Source organism: Euwallacea similis, chromosome 10 (assembly GCF_039881205.1).
Source record: "Euwallacea similis isolate ESF13 chromosome 10, ESF131.1, whole genome shotgun sequence".
In the NCBI taxonomy this organism is placed as follows: domain Eukaryota; kingdom Metazoa; phylum Arthropoda; class Insecta; order Coleoptera; family Curculionidae; genus Euwallacea; species Euwallacea similis.
In genome coordinates, this window is record NC_089618.1 from 552,370 (window position 1) to 571,476 (window position 19,107).

At 34.6% G+C, this 19,107-nt stretch overlaps 4 protein-coding genes across 6 annotated transcripts; 3 read left to right on the plus strand and 1 right to left on the minus strand.

Annotated features, from left to right (window-relative positions):
• The first annotated feature begins 1,786 nt into the window (after nucleotides 1-1,786).
• On the plus strand, nucleotides 1,787-5,257 carry Nmdmc (NAD-dependent methylenetetrahydrofolate dehydrogenase). Of its 3 annotated transcripts, none has more exons than XM_066394721.1 (6): nucleotides 1,787-1,815; nucleotides 3,385-3,569; nucleotides 3,624-3,894; nucleotides 3,952-4,157; nucleotides 4,655-4,777; nucleotides 4,925-5,257. In XM_066394721.1, the coding sequence occupies exons 1-6, from the start codon at nucleotides 1,802-1,804 to the stop codon at nucleotides 5,050-5,052; spliced, it is 927 nt and encodes a 308-aa protein (XP_066250818.1). In that variant the 5' UTR covers nucleotides 1,787-1,801; the 3' UTR covers nucleotides 5,053-5,257. The 3 variants fall into 3 exon arrangements, with proteins under 3 accessions (XP_066250818.1, XP_066250816.1, XP_066250817.1); XM_066394719.1 differs by lacking the exon at nucleotides 1,787-1,815 and adding an exon at nucleotides 2,449-2,597; XM_066394720.1 differs by lacking the exon at nucleotides 1,787-1,815 and adding an exon at nucleotides 3,153-3,301.
• A 2,196-nt stretch (nucleotides 5,258-7,453) lies between these two features.
• On the minus strand, nucleotides 7,454-9,359 carry LOC136411909 (activating signal cointegrator 1 complex subunit 1-like). Its single transcript, XM_066394717.1, has 2 exons — nucleotides 9,227-9,359; nucleotides 7,454-8,656 (listed from the first exon to the last, which is right to left on the minus strand). The coding sequence occupies exon 2, from the start codon at nucleotides 8,651-8,653 to the stop codon at nucleotides 7,538-7,540; it is 1,116 nt and encodes a 371-aa protein (XP_066250814.1). The 5' UTR covers nucleotides 8,654-8,656; nucleotides 9,227-9,359; the 3' UTR covers nucleotides 7,454-7,537.
• Nucleotides 8,985-10,397, plus strand: LOC136411910 (glyoxylate reductase/hydroxypyruvate reductase). The gene is made up of 2 exons (XM_066394718.1): nucleotides 8,985-9,328; nucleotides 9,488-10,397. The coding sequence occupies exons 1-2, from the start codon at nucleotides 9,132-9,134 to the stop codon at nucleotides 10,389-10,391; spliced, it is 1,101 nt and encodes a 366-aa protein (XP_066250815.1). The 5' UTR covers nucleotides 8,985-9,131; the 3' UTR covers nucleotides 10,392-10,397.
• Nucleotides 10,398-10,821: 424 nt separating this feature from the next.
• On the plus strand, nucleotides 10,822-12,187 carry bug (thioredoxin domain-containing protein bug). Its single transcript, XM_066394723.1, has 2 exons — nucleotides 10,822-10,984; nucleotides 11,268-12,187. The coding sequence occupies exons 1-2, from the start codon at nucleotides 10,948-10,950 to the stop codon at nucleotides 12,098-12,100; spliced, it is 870 nt and encodes a 289-aa protein (XP_066250820.1). The 5' UTR covers nucleotides 10,822-10,947; the 3' UTR covers nucleotides 12,101-12,187.
• The last annotated feature ends 6,920 nt before the right edge of the window (nucleotides 12,188-19,107 follow it).

A 19,107-nucleotide genomic window follows, 5' to 3' on the forward strand; every position in this document is an offset into this window, starting at 1 on the left:
TTACTCGTACGCGATTACTTTACTCACGGTTCCTATACACGGTTAATTAGTACACTAGTTAACTTGTCACAAAAAGTTGTTATTTCTTTGCTAAATTACTCGAAATTGTTGGTGAACAATAAACCTTAGTTACCATTAAAAAGGGTTTTTGTTTTCTTCATTTACACGAACGCGGTGTCTCTGAGACCGCGAACTCAGGGTGGTCCTTGGCAAGCATCCAGTCCATTGCTAACTAGACGTATCAAGAATTAGGCCACGTCTAATCAACATCTTGGTACCACGATTCACGAATAAACAGTTTTGGTCCTTCGAGACGGATTAAACATTTTTGGTCCTTCGAGACGGATTAAACAAATAATTACCCGTATATTTGACAAATGTGGATGTTTTCCTCGGGAATTCATCAAAATAGTCCCTCGACTGATCCCACCGTTGGATAGAGCTTGCCGAGAAGAACATTTTGAGTGGTCAAACGTCCGAATCGGACCAGAAATTTCCGAGCGCGGAGCGTGCGAACTTTTAATAATTACCCGGTATATTTGACGCATGTGGATTTTTATCTCTGGAATTCATCAAAATAGTCCTTCGACTGATCCCACCGTTGGATAGATCTTGTCAAGAAACACATTTTGAGTGGCCGAATCGGACCAGAAATTTCCGAACGCGTACATGTTGTAGCTCAGAGACCTTACAACCTACGAACTTCTGCTTGGAAAATTCGAAAAGAGCACCTCGAGGCCATCAATTACAGGTATTAAATATGGCAAATGGACTTCATCTGCCCCGATTATTGAGTTTCGAAATTTGGAAATACGCATGAAACGACTTATTGGGGATTTAAATGTTATTGTAGCTCAGAATCCTTAAAACCTACGAATTTCTGTGTGAAAAAATTCCAAAAGAGCACCTCGAGGCCATCACTTTGAGGTATTAAATATGGTAAATGGACTTCATATTCCCCGATTATATATTTCTATACACCGATTATATACACCCCGTCGTGAGTGTAAATCAATCCCTCAATAATTTTTTTGGTAAGCCTGTAAGCGTAAGTAACTAATTATTATTTAAAATGGAGTTTATGGAAACGACATGTAAACAGACTTGGCACCAATATTTAATAATAATGGAAGATTTTCATATTAAGTAGATGGAAACGTATATGATGTATTCCAATGCTTCATTTATCTTTAATCTGCGAAGGTTACGATAATGGGTCAGTTAGTAATAAAACGAACTGGAATTTACCAGTTTGGCGGCCTTAATTAGGCATTAATCTTGATGTTTTCTTGTTCTTTTATTAGTTGATTAAGATTATTTTTTGTAATTAATCAATAATTATCATTATTAAAATATTTATGGGATACAACAGAATCGAATGTGCAACTGTTAGCGGAAGACCAGAATGAAAATTTTCCGACTTATCTACGTATAAATTGCTTCCCATTAAGATTCGATTGTAATGAATCTCGGGGATTCACCGAAACAATTTTTATTTTACTTGTTAGCATAATTGTATAGGTATCATATTTATAATTTACCTTTAGTAGTAAAACTGCTGAGACTATGTTCCTAGTCCTGCAATATTTAGCGAATTTACACCGGAGGAAAAAAGGCGAAAACACCTATTTATTTAAACGTCAACTTCAACATTAATTACCCACATTTTTTATTTTTATGTATTATTATTGTTTAATCATTTTTATAACATTTTAATATTTTTTATTAAAAAGTGAAATTCTCTACTTTGTTTTACTTACGACTCCCAACCAAACCCAAATATAATTGAAATTGTTCTGATATGACTACAAACGGGTAAGCTCCTTTATAATCTATTTTTTCTACTCATTCAGTTTAAATAGCCACTGTGTGACTGCGGCTGCTGTGCCTACTAACTCCTCATACCGTCATGTACTTTATATTTTAGTCTTATCTTTAAACAACTTTGCTGAGAGTGCTCGGACCTTGCAGAATCCACCTCACTAAAAACTACAAATCAGAGGCATATAGAAGAACCTATTAAAAACTGTTTGATAAAATCATTGCGAAATTGGTTACATCACTACTTATTGTTGTTTCTGCTATTGTGGTGTATGATAAACATGACCCCTCATTGCCCCCTGCAGAGAATTATCAATTTTAAAATAGGATGTTGAACCTAGAATGTTTTCAATGAACCTGACTTAATTTAAGTTAAGAAACCAAGTGAACTTGTTGAGGAAGCAAGATTTGCAATTTATAAATAGACTCTTAGTCTTAGCAACATATTACAAGAACAATTCGTTCTTGTAGCACTTGGTTTTTTGCAAGCATTTTTAGTGAAGCTTTGCATTAAAGAAGACTCAACATGGAGCAACTGACATAATCACATGAATGTCTAACATTATGCTATGATGGCTATCATACTACTGATTCCTAAAAGAAAACCATATTTTACTTGCAAATATAAGATGTTACATATTCACAAGACATAATATGTTTGTTCTGGCAAAATTTATAATTACAAGAAGTGTACAGTTAGCAGCATTGAGAAGAAGCTTTCAACGGGCAGAATACATGGGACTTTCCTTTTTCACCAAGTGGTCATCTGAGCCTCAGTAAGTTGGAGATTTAAGTAGCTGCTTCTTTAACATTAAGCATTGTTTCTGATGAAAGTGTTAAGCAGCACTGAAACATTGTTCAAATCACAGCTTCAAAATTGCTTTCATAAGTAATAAATGTTAGATTTAAAGTGAGTGTAAACCTTAACTGGATAAATAATGAAATGACCTCATAGTTAATTTTGTAAATCTTAAGTTCTAATGTTAAGTCATAGATCATAGACCCACCATTAGAAACTGTTGGGGTTATTTTATTTGTTGTGAAAAATGTATGTATAAGTTCAGACTTGCAAGCCATGTCTGACCATACTTGATCAAGGAGTTTTTGATACACACGTTATAGTGATAATAACAGAATGTTAAATAGGCATTGCACAAAAGTTACACCATCGTAGACATATCCCCTTCTGAATCAAAGACAAAACAAAAATATGACGTAAATAAACCTATATCTTGACTGTATTTTACGCTGATAACATTTCTGATGCAAATAAATTGGAATTGGTTAATTACAACATTTATATTGTTTGAAAATTACCACACTTCTTGTTTTTGACCTAGTATATAAAGGGGCCCTCTAAAAATCTATTTTGTAGTATTCCTTTAAGTACTCTACTACCAGTAACTGTTTTGTATTAAAAACTAAAATACAGCATTACCATGCCAGAGGTACTTTCCAGTGTAAAGAAGTTAAGGCAGCTGTATGTACTTGTTTTTATATTTACTGTTCATCCAGTTTGTGTGTGTAAATTACAAGACTAAAGAAAACCTATGTCATTTGCAGAAGGTCTGCCAAGTTCATTGATGGCAAGAAAGTTGCCCAAGATATTAGAACCGAACTGAAGGCTCAAGTAGAAGAATGGATAAAGCAAGGCCATCGAAACCCTTGCTTAATTGCTATATTAGTTGGAGAGGACCCAGCAAGTGAAAAATATGTGGAATTCAAAATGAAAGCTGCAGGTGAAGTTGGTAAGTCTGTTCATTTTCTTCTTACACATCCAGTACCAAAATTATTATGCATAGGAATTAGCTCAAGAACAATTAGATTACCTCATACAACTGAAGAAGCAGAAATCATAAAACAGATTCATGTACTTAATGAGAATCCAGAAGTTGATGGAATTTTGGTGCAACTACCTTTGCCAGAGCATGTGAGTGAACGGAACGTCTGCAATGCCGTCCATCCACTAAAAGATGTGGACGGATTTCATACGACGAATATAGGAAATTTAACTTTGAATTCCGATACTTTTGTACCTGCCACCGCCTTGGGAGTTTATGAATTAATTAAAAGGTATAACAACTCATTTCTAACTAGTTTTACAGACACTTTAATATTTATGCAAAATAGGTATAACATTCCTACGTTCGGAAAAAACGTTGTTGTGTGTGGAAGATCAAAAAACGTGGGTTTGCCCATGGTTCTTCTTCTACACTCTGATGCCAGGAATGAATTGCCAGGCTGTGAAGCGACAGTAACGTTGTGTCACCGACACACTCCTCCAGAGCAATTGGAGATGTTTGCTAAGCAAGCGGATATTATTATCACCGCTACTGGTGAGTACTTAATAGTGATGCAAACATATCAAACCAATTGGTATGCTTTATATTATCAGTGATAATAGTGAGACATTGGAAATAGCTTTTCGCAATAACAGCACCGTAAAAAAATGTACAGATCTGATTTTTAATGTTTATGATAATTAACACTTCATATCTCGGAATAATGGATTGGTTGGTAGTAAAACGAACCAGATTATACTGGATCAGCGACCTTATATTTAGAAACTATTGTCATATTTTCATATTCGGTTATTAATTGATAAATATTCTTCAGCGTTATATCAATAATAATAATCCAATCAACAGAACAATAATGACTGGTTGCAGCATTTAAAGCAATAACTTATTAAACTTCTATAAAGATCTAAAATTAATTTAATTAGAACAGAAACATAAGTCAAAATATTTTTGACTTTGAAATTCATAAACATTAATTTGTTTCTTTAGCTTCCGAAGTGTAAAAAATGCTGACAATTTTTTTCCATTTGCAGGAGTGGTAAATTTAATAAAATCTCACATGGTTAAACCTGGTGCCTGCATTATCGACGTGGGCATTAATAAAATTACTACTGAAGAAGGAAAAACGAAACTTGTGGGAGACGCAGATTTTGAAGGTAAAAGTTAATGCTTTTTTTATGTCCTTAATTCATCATGGCAATAGTTTTCAGTAACTTTTTTTAAGTCAACCTAATTCATTTTTGTGCATTATTACTATGTAAATAAGAATAAAGTGTAACATGTACTTTTTTATACTATTCCAGAAGTGAGTAAAGTAGCTGGATATATTACTCCAGTACCCGGTGGAGTAGGTCCAATGACGGTGGCAATGCTGATGTTTAACACTTTGAAAGCCGCTAAGCATATTCTTCACGGTATAAATGAAAATTAGTTTATGTAGTTTTTCAGACCCCTATTTTGTAATGCATTATATGCATTACAATCATATACATTCATTTATTCATTATATACATAATACAGATTTTTTATAATTTATCAGTAATATTATTTTATAATTGCAGTATTTTGTGGTTTATAGCACGATAGTTATAATTGTTATGGACAAAGATGGAATAAATTATTTATGTTTTTATAAATTTGTATTTTAAAACAAATGATTATTCAGAAAAGAATTACAACGATAAGCAGGTATAACGAAGATATACAGTCAAACTTCAATAAGTCGAACTTTGATAACTCGAATCAAATTCACTGGATTTAGCACCAAGGTTGTAAATTATGTATAATTTTTACTCGATAACTCGAACTTCTATTACTCGAATATCTTGATAAGTCAAACGTAATATTTGGCACCAGCTTCGATAAATCGAATTTTCCAGGGGAATCCCCTAATTGCCTGTCTTTTAGCCGTTCCCATCGATTCCTTCTTACGCGCTTCAGTTAAGTTAATGAGCCAAACTTGCATGCTTGTTAACGTTCTTTGTTACAAAATAGTAAATATTTTCTTGTTTTATAGTACTGGCAAATTTTTACTTTGATTAAACTTTTATTACTTTTATTAAAATGTCAATGAAACGCGTTTTAAAAACTTTATCTATTGATGAGAAATTTAGACTCATAAAAGAGGTGGAAAGTGGCTCACGAAAGAAAGATGTAGCTGCCAAGTATGAAGTTCCGGCAAGTACAGTGTCTACCATTTTAAAAAATAAGCAAGCAATTATTACCGCGTTCGAAAGTGGTGTAAGTGGCAGTTCCAAGAGGCTTAAAAAACCTACGTACGAGGATGTGGACAAAGCAGTTTTAGAATGGTTTAAATCGGCAAGAATGCAGAACTTACCTATATCCGGGGGGTTAATTAAAGAAAAAGCTTTGGAATTTAGTCGAAAATTAGGACAACCCAATTTCAAGGCAAGCACGGGGTGGTTGGATAATTGGAAACGAAGGTATTTTGCATCCATTCATATAAATTACATAGTGCTTAAAATTTTTTTTTCTTTTTTAAGGTGTGACATTTGTCATAAGAAGGCTTCTAGAGAGAGCAATGATGTGAGTGACGAGGACTGTACGAAATGGAAACGTGATGTTTTGCCACATTTATTGGAAGGTTATCAACCACGAGATGTATTTAACGCAGATAAGACTGGCTTATTTTTTAAATGGCTCCCAAATAACACCCTAACTTTTAAAAATCAAAAGTGTCATGGAGGAAAACACAATAAACAGAGAGTTACATTGATGATTGCCACAAACATGGATGGATCAGAAAAATTGAAATTGCTCTTGATAGAAAAAAGTAATCAACCTCGCTCTTTTCGAGGTGTAAAATGGTTACCTGTTGAGTATCAAGCAAACTCAAAGGCGTGGATGACAGGAGCAATTTTTGAAGAGTGGTTGTTAAATTTGGACAACCAATTTGGAAACATGAAAAGAAAAATAATTCTTTTTATCGATAACTGTCCAGCCCATCCTAAAGACATTCAACAAAGGTTAAAATTTATCAAACTTGCTTTTTTTCCGCCTAATATGACATCAAAATTGCAACCCCTTGATCAAGGTATCATACAAAATGTGAAGTGTCATTATCGACGCAGAATTTTGAGAAAAACAATCAAATGTTAGGAAGAGAATAAAACAATTAATATAACATTAATGGACTGCGTTGATGAGGTGAACAGTGCTTGGAATACCGATGTCATGCCCGAGACCATTTCAAATTGTTTCAAAAAAGCGGGATTTGGTCAATACTCCGAGTGGGAAAATGAAGATGAAATTCCTTTGATTTTCATTAGTGAACGATTGAAAGAAAGAAGAGAAGAAGAAATTCAGTTGCAAATGGAATATGAAGCTTGGAAAAATCTTAAAGGTAAAGAAGGTGTTACCTTTAATGATTATGTCAACGTCGACGATGATATTGTTACTTCGGAGTTTCCCACAAATTAAGACATTATCGAGTTCTGCAGATCCGAATCTGAACCGCCTGACAATAAAGATGACAGCGACAGTGATGTAGAGAACACTTTAGAAGATAATCTGCCGCAACCATCCTCAAACACGTTGGTTGCAAATTCGATAAGTGTTTTGCGTTCGTTTTTAAAAACTAACGAACATACAACAAACTCGTTGTATAACGGTTTGAATAACATTGAAGCTTTTTTTGAAAATCAAATTAAGAAACCTTCTCGTCAGTCACAAATAACTGAATTTTTTAAATTAACATAACAACTACCACACTACCACTGGAATAAAACATACAAACATAAATTTGTATTTTACTTGATAAGTCGAAGTCTCGATAACTCGAATTTTGTTTGTGGCAAGACGTAATTTGAGTTATCGAAGTTCGACTGTATTTAGTTTTTAAATGGCGTTATTAAAATATATTTTAACGTAGGTAACTACGTAACGGCTCCTATATTTTACATTAAAATGGTTACAGCTGTGTCATAATATTTTGGCTCCCCTGTATTACTCCTTGTTGTACCTCTAATACACAAATCTAACTGTCTCAACTCAAAATCCCCAAAATAGAAATCTCCGTATTTGTCCAAAATATCCCTAGCATCAAAGGACATTTTTTCTTCTCCACTTTCACGAAAACTCGTATTCATTACTGTCATGTGCAATTTAACTTTGTCGAACTCCCGTTTAGCTAATCCAGCTCTATAAAAATGGTTTGAAATTCTATTGCACATTTCCTGAAGTTTATTCAGAAGTTGCGAATTCTTCATTTGCACTTTTGCATATAAAACATATACATTTGATGGATCATCATTCATGATTTCTAAGCCTTGGATTGTTACTTTGTGTTTCTGGTTCTCACCAAATACTGAAGAAATGTATTCATCATGATAAGTTTGCAGTGTTTTTTTAGCGTCTTCGACTTCTTCCTCATCTAATAACGTTAGAACCACTACTGTTAAATGTATTTTAACTGTCTTTTGGAACACAGATTTGGTTACTCCTCGGGGGGGTTTTTCTAGTATACATTTTTGAAATTTCAGCAAGTTCTCCTTAATTAATTGGGAATCTATATGTATTGCTATAAAATGTGTTGGAGGCATTTTATCTTTTCGCTGGGCCACTATAATGGTTATCTGTGTCCTTGCTGAAGCGACCTTTCCTTCTGAGTCACCAGTAATGATCACATCTCCTTTTTCATTAATACGAGGTATTTTAATTATTGTGTTAGTATTTTTTTGTAAAGCATTTAGTCTGGCCCTTTTAACACCAATAATATAAGGAAGTAAACTAGAGGGTACATAAAATGAAGTTTGAAATTTTCCTGATTTAGTTAGAACTATGTCATAATTTTGTTCTATATCGGCACAATTTATCATTTCATCATCATTGTCTAAGTAAGGTTTCAAACGTGGTGTAAACTCTGCTTCCACAGAGTTATCATCTTCAGTTAAAACTGTGGATTGGTAATATATTCTTTTGCCAAACTGTAAAGAGGTTACTTTTGTAGGGATTGGCCCTTTAGTTGTGAAAAAGTCAGGAAATTTATTGCTTCCTTTGTAGGATGCTGACATGACCTAAAAACGAAATTAGTGGCATTGGATGTATAAAGATTATTAAATAAGTATTCATTATTGCTCTTTGCCACTTGAAATTTGTAAGATACTATTAGATTAGGCTGTATTATTAGATTGTAGATTACTATTTATTAAGGAGTAAGTATATGCAAAAATACACCTCTATTCATGTAAGCAATGTAGCTGAGTCTTTTAAGAATATTGGTATATCCAAGATGGTGATGGTATCCCAGATCATCATAGAGTTATTCTCTAAATAAGTCAGTAATAGTTTTTTTTTATATAAACCTGAGATTAGCATATGTTATAAGTTAGATGTAGTACTTTAAATTTAAATGAACCGCCAGTGATGAAGTATGGCCTCCTTATCTTGTGTCATTTGATTTAACCCAGAAGAAATTCTTAACTCAATGTGAATGTGTTAGTTTAACAGTAAAAAGTTTATTCAAATTATTTCACATATCCTTAAAACGCAATGTTTAGTCTTCGCTTTATCATTGACCGGTTTTGTACAGCTACAATAGTAGACAGAAGTAGAAAGGTTTCAAAAGTGAAGGTGCACGTTATTACCTCTCTTGGAAATCGCAGATTTTCCACAAATAAAATGACCAAACCTCAAGTTTATGTCACCAGGCAGATCAATAAGGAAGCCTTGGATATTTTGAACCAATGGTAAGTAGTCCAAATGTCCCAAAATTATTACTAAAAATGCTTGAAATTAACTCAACTTTAAATTAAAAGAAAATTCAATAAAAAAAGTTTGACATATCGCCAAACTTAACCTCACTTAACTTAACTCCCCATATGTTTTTATGTGACGTCACCTGACAGTTGTGACGTTTCCTTCTGGACAGGACCGGGCCCAGTCCCAAGAGACGAACTGTTGAAAAATATCCAGAACAAATCAGGCCTGTTCTGCATGCTCACGGATAGAATCGACTCGGATATTTTAGATAAAGCTGGACAAAATTTGAAAGTAGTTGCTACCATGTCCGTTGGATATGATCATCTTGATGTTAACGAAATAAAAAAACGGGGAATTAAAATGGCGTATACTCCTGATATTCTAACTGATGCCACTGCAGAACTCGCGGTTGCTCTCCTCCTAGCTACAAGCCGAAGAATTTTGGAAGCGAACTTGGAAGCTAGGACCGGAGGATGGAAAGCTTGGTCACCGTTTTGGATGTGCGGACCTGGCTTAAAAGGATCCACAGTGGGCATCGTTGGATTCGGAAGAATTGGCCAAGAAATTGCCAAAAGGCTCAAGCCTTTCGCTCCCAGCCGAATAATCTACTATAACAGATCGGAAAAGCCAGAAGCAGCCCAGGAAATTGGTGCAACTAGGGTCTCCTTCGAAGAACTCCTCGATCAAAGTGATTTCATAAGCGTAAGCTGCTCTTTGACTCCAGACACCAAAGAATTATTCAACGAAGCCGCTTTCAAGAAAATGAAAAAATCCGTAGTTTTCATCAATACTAGCAGAGGAGGAGTAGTGAATCAAGACGCTCTAATCAAAGCATTGGAGACCAAGTCGATATGGGGCGCTGGATTAGATGTCATGACACCCGAGCCACTGCCGTTGGAGCATCCTTTGTTTAAGCTTAAAAACTGTGTCATTTTGCCGCATATTGGAAGCGCATCTTCTGAAACTAGAAATGATATGGGAATACTTACTGCGAAGAATATCGTTGCAGCTTTGAAGGGAGAACCGTTGCTCACCGAGCTTATTGTCTAATTTTTCAAGGGAGAAATAAATTACATTCTAAAGAATTTAAGTTATACTTTTGTTTTATTTTCAACTGAAATTATTTCTAATTTTTTCATCTTCTTCTCTTGTAAATTTATCAGTAAAATAGTTATCATAAAAACGAGGCAGTTAAAGCATTAATTCAGTAATAATTTTTGCAGATTTCAAACACATTTATTAAATTAATAAAATATTATTTATTCATTAATTTGATATAATCATAAAGGTTGGTATTTGCCATACGCGAAAATATATAGTTATTAGTCACTTAATAAAAAATTCATGACGATTACGTTTAAAGATTTTATTTTAATTACTCTATTCGTTCTAGATACTCTACTAAATTCTTTGTTAGATATTCGAAAAGTCGCCTTGATATCAATGGAGAATGTCAATGTCACAGTTGTCACATATACTTTGAAGCTAAAAGTAAACTGTAAAATGTGGAAACGAAAATGTAAACAAGTTGCTTAGGATATTTCGCTACTATTCAATACTTTTTAAATTTATTATATTTAACATACATACCTTCGATGTTTTAGTAATGCAGGTCTTCACTTTAATCTGCCTCCTCAGCGTCGGTAAGTTTCATCAATCCATAAAAACAATGTTTAGTTTTAATAGGTCATGTAGCCCCAAATGCGTCAATGCATTAGTCCAGGGCCGGGTATAGAAATATGGGGAACCCTTGGTCCACTTCCCTTCGCCCTTATTATTACCATTATAGTGTGATAGTTAGCACTGTTTCTTTATTCATTTTATATATGTATGGGCTCCCTCATTTAAATCTAGTCCTGGACAATTGTGTAAAGTATCAAATGTAACCTATAAACAACAATTATAATTATTAATTTTCTGCTATAGGCCATTGTTCAACAAGAGAAGAAACCAGTCAGGAAATTACTGAACAAATCAAACAAGCTGATAACCAGAATCTTGAACCAATTTTTGAAGACATTCAACCAGAATTCTCAGTATTCCCAGAGAATACTGTAGCACCCCTAAACAGCAGCTCTGGCAGCATACATTCAAATGTAACAATTGAGGATCTTAATAATTCAACTAATACAAATTCTTCAAATGTAAGACAGGTTAATTGTTTAAAGGGAGGGAACATAACTGTTGTGCAACTAGTCAATGATACTGAACTCATAAAATTACTGGTTCGAGACCCAGAAGTGGCTTCAGATAAAAATTCCCCTGGCCAATGCATTGTGGTATTATTTTACTCAAAAAATTGTCCATTTTCTGGTATGGCAGCCCCACACTTTAATGCTTTACCTAGGGCTTTCCCAGATATAAAAATGGTGGCAATTAATGCTATGCGTTATCACTTGTTTAACACACAAAATGGCATTGTGGGGGTTCCAACTGTACTTCTGTTTCATAGTGGACGACCCATTGTTAAATACAATGGTTCTGATTACAACCTAGAGATTTTTGTTAAATTCATCAAAATGTTTACTGGCATTGAACCTGAGGAAGGCTCAGTGGTCATCTCACAAGATTTTGCAGGCCCTGTAGTCACTTCTCCATCACAAGAGACTGATATGTTTTTAATATTATCATGGCTATTCATTATTATTTGTTCTTGTTATTATTTTTCAAAATCAAGAGTGTGCAAATGGATCCTAGAAACCATACAGAGGTATTGGAGGGAATCTGAACAACAAGCTCAACATGAGCATATAGACTAGTCTTAAGAATGTATGATGTGAGAATGTAAATTATTTTTAGTTAATTGTTAATCTCTTTATTAATAAAACAAAAAACAAAAATGGAAAGCCCTTTGTGTTATTATCTAGCTAAAATCCTTTATTTGAACTAATCTAGAAAGTTACGTGTGAGTGATATTTCGTTCTTTGTGAAACAAGCATCTTACCAATTAACTTTTATGGTTGTAGATGAAATAAATATCAATATAATATTAAATAAATTTGTTCAAGTAGGTACTTGTGCTTCATCACGCATAGACATTAGGTTATCCATATATCTTATATGTATAGCCGTTGCTTATACCTACCTACGTAGTACTGGAAAACTTATGTTCGTATAATCGCGCATGTTAATCTCTGAAAGATACATTTTACTGTAAAGGATTTATTCCAATATTAAATGAACGATTTATACTCTATACTCTTCTTTCACCTCCTTGCCAAATGGGCTTTCTGATGAAAGATGGAACTTTGTTCTTCTGTTAAGTTTTTCATAGTACTTTCATGTGGGTGTCGCAAGTGGATTGCCTCTATTTATTACAAATAAAACACAACGAACATAAGAAAAAAACTAACATTGGCTCGGCCAGATTCCAACCCCAGATTTTAGAGCTCGAGTCCGATATTGGGACGGACCATGAATGAGAGTCGGGTCGGGTCGGGCCAAATTACTGTGTATGTGTTGTTTGGTGACATGGCATTACTGTTGTGGGATTAGATAATGTACTTCTTTCTTTCTGGTTACTGTGTTTCCTTGTTATCTACATTCCGGCAAACTCGATCATCTTTCTGGCTTAAACGTTTCTTACCCAGCTTTTCTGTTATCTCAGCAGCTCCTTTTAACAATATGAGTCCACCGGTAAAATTCTACAGACTTGATGTTTCCTACCCTTAAATGAGTGCTACTTCCTAAATTATCCCCCCCGTAAAGGATTACTTATATGTTAAAAGAAATATGGTATAAAAAATACATATTTTTTTTGTGCTCTATTTAAATAAATATGCATGTAGGTTTTATAAGTGGGCCTCTAAACTACTAAGATGGCATTCATCATACAAAAAGGAATATACAGGATGTCCTAAAAATATACCAACAAACTTTAAGGGGTGGTGGGAGATATCAATACAAACTTTTATTCTTAAATAAACATATGATTGCAACTGAGCCATTTGAGCAAAAAGAAGACAATATGGTTTTGGTTATCATAATCAGTTTTTGTTCGTGTTAGGTGTAGTTTTATTGATAAATAAATAATGGCTTACAGTAATTGTTCAAAATGTTGACCATTTGCTTTAATACGAAGATTGCACCGTGGATTCATTGACTCATACACCTCATGGAATATTCCGAGAATTGCTTCTAGATATGTGCAATCGATCATTATTTTTGTTAACACGTCTTCCATTGTAAATATACGTTTTGTAGACCTGAGATTGGAGATAACCTCAGAGGAAAAAATCCAGAGTGTTAGAGAAGAGAATGCGCGGGATAGGCTACAGGACTTTCTCTTCCAATCCATTGGTGCATATCAGTAAGTTCTTTAAATGAGATATTAACGTTCATTTTCAATACAAATTTTGATTTAAAAATCAACAAAATGAATGTTACTATGCCAATTGAATAATCATAATGTACAAATAATTCCTATTACAGTCTTAAAATTGGCTTCTTTAAAATGTTTAATTGTAATAAAGAAATGTTTGTATTCCCAACAATAAATGTGGTTAAAACAAAAAGTGTTCAATGAAAGATAGTAGTGTCCAAGTAAATCAAGATTAATTTAGTTATTTGATATAACTCAAAATATTTTATTTGCTCTACAGTCCTAACGGCACTTTTGCGGGCATATGTTTATTAAAGAAAAAAGTTTGCATTGATGTCTCCTACCGCCCCTTAAAGTTTGTCGGTATATTTTTGAAACACTCGGTATTTGATTATAGGAAATAAAAGGAGGCTGATAAAATATTCCCTTTTGTTCCTTTACAGTATGCAGGAGTGTATTTATTTTCTTTAAAATGTAGGAACTCGGAGGAGCTGAGGGACTAAAAATGAAAAATGGTGAAGTCGGGGTAGGACACCTTCTGAATATTTGATGTTTCATGTATTCGTACAATTTTAAAATTGAATTGAGAACGTGCACAACCGGTGACAAGGATACGATGTTTACGTATTTCACTTTTACCCAATATGAAATATTTTAATTCGCGTTAAATTCCTTGTGATCTCAAAAGGGATAAAAACCAAACACTAAAACACCAGACTGAAGTAAATTGGTCGCCTTTACAACTTTTCCGAGTTTTTACTCTGTTCAAACTCGGATAATCACAGACAGCCCCTAAACATCGGCACACAAAGTCCTTTATTATAATCCGGCATTACTTCAAACATTTTGAGCAAACTTCATTTTTCATTTCGCCTCCAGCCCGAGGGCTACATCTCAAAGGAAACAGATCTCTGGCTTTTTATGGTCCTGGGGGGTTGGAAACCGGTAAATTGGCGGTGTGTTAGTTGTCCTAAAGTTGCCCGACCTCTATTCCATCGCTTCATATTGAAAGCACGTATTTCCCGATTTTTTATCGTCTTGCTCAATTTACAGTTTGTCCTGTCCTTTTAGAAAAGCGCTGAGTGTGGACTACGTTTTATGGTCCTGCTAAATCCCCAAAGGGAGCGTTTCGATACTTGCAATTACTACACGTTATTGAACAATATCACACCTTGGATGTTTTACGCATGGTTCAATAAGCAGACGTTCTTGCCGCACATTCGGAAAGTTGTTTAATCAAAATGTGAAACACAATATCGAAACTGCGTCCTTAACTTGCCCGGTAGCAGGAAAAGGGTTGAAAGGAACAAGAGAGCTTTTAAGTCAGGATTAAAATAGGGAAAGGATTAAAGTCAGAAAAGGATAACACTAACAACGCCTGGCTCTAAGAATAAGAACTCTCCAGGACTGGGCCCGTCAATTCGGATCGGGTCAAATTTTTCTGAGGGCATAACGATCTCGCCACATTAATTACTCATCCGACACCGTACTTATGTCTTTTGGCTATTCTCCGATGTCCCTCTAATTTTACGTAGTTTCCTAAAGGTCAGCACGTCCAAATCCTGTCGCTTCCCATATTCAGATTCCGTCACTGTTTAACTTGGCCCATATTTCCACCGTCGTCACCGAGATCCGTCGTTTAAAGGGTGAAACAAGGGGGTGAGATATTATGTGACAAATTGCACATCATTGAAATGACGAAGGATCGTAGCAGTAGGCTGTATAAATCGGGACGACGCAACTTGGGGACCTGTAAGAAAAGAGGTGTAAAATGGAGTATTTAGAGAAATAAAAGGGATTTTGAAGTTTTCACTTACGCGCGTTTTAAACTCATTTGCTTAAAGGGGTGATTGTTTTAGTTGTCGCAGGGGTCGATTAGAGGGTGAAATGTGGCACTCCGAAATGCCGCGTAAAGACGTAGCTCGTCACAATAGAACCTTTTAGAGGAACGTGATTAAACTTTATGGATTTTGAGATTAAAATACTATAAAATTTTCAGGATGTAATTAAACATTAAGCGAGATTTCTCCCTGGGTGTTCACACACTCTTGCCGCACAGTGGAAAAACTTCCTAATGGGTGATTATTAATTCAAGGGCGATTTTTCTTGAGTTTTTCGAGAGAGCTTTAATAGACGTTGATGGGGGTTGAGAGGGTTGAAAGCGGTGGTGTGAGGGATGTGCAAGGAAAGAGAATTAAAGCGCCAACTACCATCTACATGCAACCCTAGTTAAATTTTTAGGCTTCAGTTATTCATGAAGAAGGGCGAATGGTGTGTGAAAACTTCTAACCCAAGAAGACGTTCAAGCATCTAGACCTTCGGAAAAATTTGATACTACGGCAAGTATTACTATAGAAAAATCAATTCAAATCAAGTCAAATCAAATAGCGCGACATAATGAATCCTTATTTCGACCCGTTTCAGCCCGTTAACCTCTGACTGATACTATTTTAAGACACCTATTATCCTAAATCGAAATCTGAATTTGTCCAATTTTGCCTCGGAACTGTAAAATTTAATTTTCTTTATACGCTTCTACTGTCTCTGTCGAGTAGCAGGAAATAGCAGAAGCCCCAAGATATAAAATTGGCTAATTCGAGGCAATTCCTTCAAGATGCCGCCGACGAAAGACATTCCAGGAAATTTAAAAATTGCTCTCGTTAAGATTTTCCAATTCCAGTTTGGGCCACGACACACTTAGCAAAGCATTTTTCCAAAGGGGATTTGGAGCTTAATAAGTCTCGTTAAAATTTTAACGGTTGTATTCGGATTTTGCTTGGTGTTTTTACGCATTTTGGCCTTATAATTAGCAAAACTTAGTTTTTGTGCCAAGCTATCCTGGGGAACCACCGAGAAAGAGAAAACAGAAGCAAACTAATAGAGATCGCTTCAATACCTCTGGTACATTTGATTTTAGCCATAATACCCTGAGGGCGCACAACCATAAAAGATGTCACTTTTCAATTTATTTACCCTTAAATTTGCTTTCGGGTCCCCCCTGGCCCGGCTCGGGGTAAGATTGGTGTAGTAAACAGCTCCCTCATGTCTCGTCAACTTTAAATGTCATATAGAGGATTCATGGAAGTCTGAATGGAAGTGCTTTTATTGGATCATTTTATGACGTTAGATTTGCGTTTAATCTAAAGATACATTGTTTAATTCTGGGACATATAGGGTGATTGGAAATAACGCTGAAATATTTTGGAAGGTTATTTCAGAGATTAAAATAATAAAAAAAGTTCTTATAAACATACTTCTAAAATTGCTCCTTAATGGGGCTAGAACCTCTTAAATGGGGAACTTTGAAGATGTTTTTTTCGTGATATTTTCGAAACGGCTTGCGCTCAAATGATGAAATTCGGTATACTGTAATGAGTTGGAATGAGAAAACTTTTTTTGTGTTAATAATTGCACATATTTTAGTCAGGGGCGTCACATACAGGGGGTCTCCTACGTAAATGTTGTCTTAACTTTTTTGTTTATGATATTTCTTAATTTTTGAAATTAAATTACTGAATGGCAAATGCTTTTAAGTAAAAATGGCCCTCTTATTTCATCTCGTTAGAATAGACCGTTTTTCAGAAAAATGAGTCTTTATAAAATGATACACGATTATATTGACATCGAAATCTATGAAGAAAAGAATTTAGAGGATCCACTGAGATGAACGGAGACCATTTTCAACATTTGTTGTGAATAAGTGATAAATCCTTAGTAATATTAATCTTGTTATTGCTAGCTAACAAGAAATATTTTTATTATAAGGATACTTACTATGTTTATTAAGACGTATTTCCACGCCCATGTAATTGGGTATCGGTTTATAAAATCCTATTTTTCTAGAAAACGGTCTATCTTAACGAGATGAAATAAAAGGACCTTTTTTACTTAAAAATATTTACGATTCATTAGTTTAATTTTAAAAATTAAGAAATGTCAAAAACAAAAAAGTTAGGGCAAGATTTACGTAGGAGACTCGCTGTGTGTGTCACCCCTGACTAAAATCTGCAATTATTAACACAAAAAAGTTTTTTCACTTTAATTTATTATAGTATACTGAATTTCATAATTTTAGCGCAAACCGTTTCAAAAATATTGTGAAAAAACCATCTTCAGAGTTCCCTTTTAAGGGGTTCTAGCCCCTTTAAGAAGCAATTTTTGGGGTACGTTTATAAGAACCTTTTTTATTATTTTAATTTCTAGAACTGCTTCCCAAAATATTTCAACGTTATTTCCAGACGCCTTGTAGATGTTCAATGCTTCATACAGTATTAGACATGTTTAGGCGAGGGTGAACTGAGTTAGAGATAACTTTGGACGTCAGTTGCGAAAAAGTTTAGGAAAAATCCGTAGAAATAAAGCACTCAACAAGTTTTGGAATCCTAATTAAATGAAGAACAGCACATGTAATGTCATTACGGATAGCTTGTGATGCCGAATTTTTTGCAGCGTGGCCTTTGACGAGATTTGGAAGTTCGGGTCTGTTTCAACAGAAAGTCAGAAATTTCAGTTTCTTTCTTTCATGTTAGTAAAAGTTTTGAACCGAATAAATACGGCCTGCAACATGCATATTTGATATAATCAGTATTAGATATTAAATGCTCTACTGAACCTGACCTCATCATCCGATTGAATCCTTAAATTTGCTTGAGTCCCACAAGAAATCGGGTATTTAGTTAAAGTAGTCTGGGGCGTTTGAAGTTACACGAAACTCAATTACATTGATTTGACCGAATGACTTGAATTTCCCATTTTTTTTATGATTTGAGGCAAATCTCCAAAGTTGATAGTTTTGGAACAGAATTTTGGGTTTTAATTTATTTAAAGTTTACTTTGATCAACTTTGTCGATTTATGCTTACTTTGAATTGATTTTATGATTTCAGAGTAACATCACAGTTTTCGACTTTTTTTGTTTGTTTTTTTTTAATAAAATGTGCCTCGTTTGAACTTAATCAAAGTTCAGTTTGATAGATTTAGCCGAATTTGTTGAATTTCGCGCTCTTTTCGTGATGCCAGGCAAATCTTCGACCAACAGAATTGTCACCGTTTCAACTTATTTCAAATTTAATGTGATCAATTCGATCGATTTATTTGCGTTTCGCATTCGTTGTACGGTTTCAGAGTTATTTAGTTAAGGTTCTCCTAATTCTAAATGATCAGCTCTAAAGGGCTTTTGGCAACCATATGCGAGTCGCAGTAGCTTATCCCACTTTATAGCGACATTACGTGGCTCCGGTCTTTCAGAATAAAACTTGTTATACTAATTCGGAACTTTACAGTTAACGCTGTAATGAAATACTTATTGAGCTGTGCTAAATAAAACTCTAATCAATAATGTAAAATTGACACCGACAACGAAACAGCAGGAAACAAAGTGATAAAGATTTTTGTTAAACATTGTCCTCCCTAACATAATTAATGATTCATTGCCAGTCTTCAGCAG

Coding starts and splice junctions, on each gene's coding strand:
- LOC136411909 (XM_066394717.1), bottom strand. CDS start 8,653: ATGTCAGCATCCTACAAAGGAAGCAATAAATTTCCTGACTTTTTCACA.
- bug (XM_066394723.1), top strand. CDS start 10,948: ATGCAGGTCTTCACTTTAATCTGCCTCCTCAGCGTCG. Junction 10,985..11,267: donor AATCTGCCTCCTCAGCGTCG/GTAAGTTTCATC, acceptor TTTCTGCTATAG/GCCATTGTTCAACAAGAGAA.
- LOC136411910 (XM_066394718.1), top strand. CDS start 9,132: ATGTTTAGTCTTCGCTTTATCATTGACCGGTTTTGTACAGCTACAATA. Junction 9,329..9,487: donor TTGGATATTTTGAACCAATG/GTAAGTAGTCCA, acceptor GTCACCTGACAG/TTGTGACGTTTCCTTCTGGA.
- Nmdmc (XM_066394719.1), top strand. CDS start 2,476: ATGTTTGTTCTGGCAAAATTTATAATTACAAGAAGTGTACAGTTAGCA. Junction 3,570..3,623: donor GAAAGCTGCAGGTGAAGTTG/GTAAGTCTGTTC, acceptor TATTATGCATAG/GAATTAGCTCAAGAACAATT. Junction 4,158..4,654: donor TATTATTATCACCGCTACTG/GTGAGTACTTAA, acceptor TTCCATTTGCAG/GAGTGGTAAATTTAATAAAA.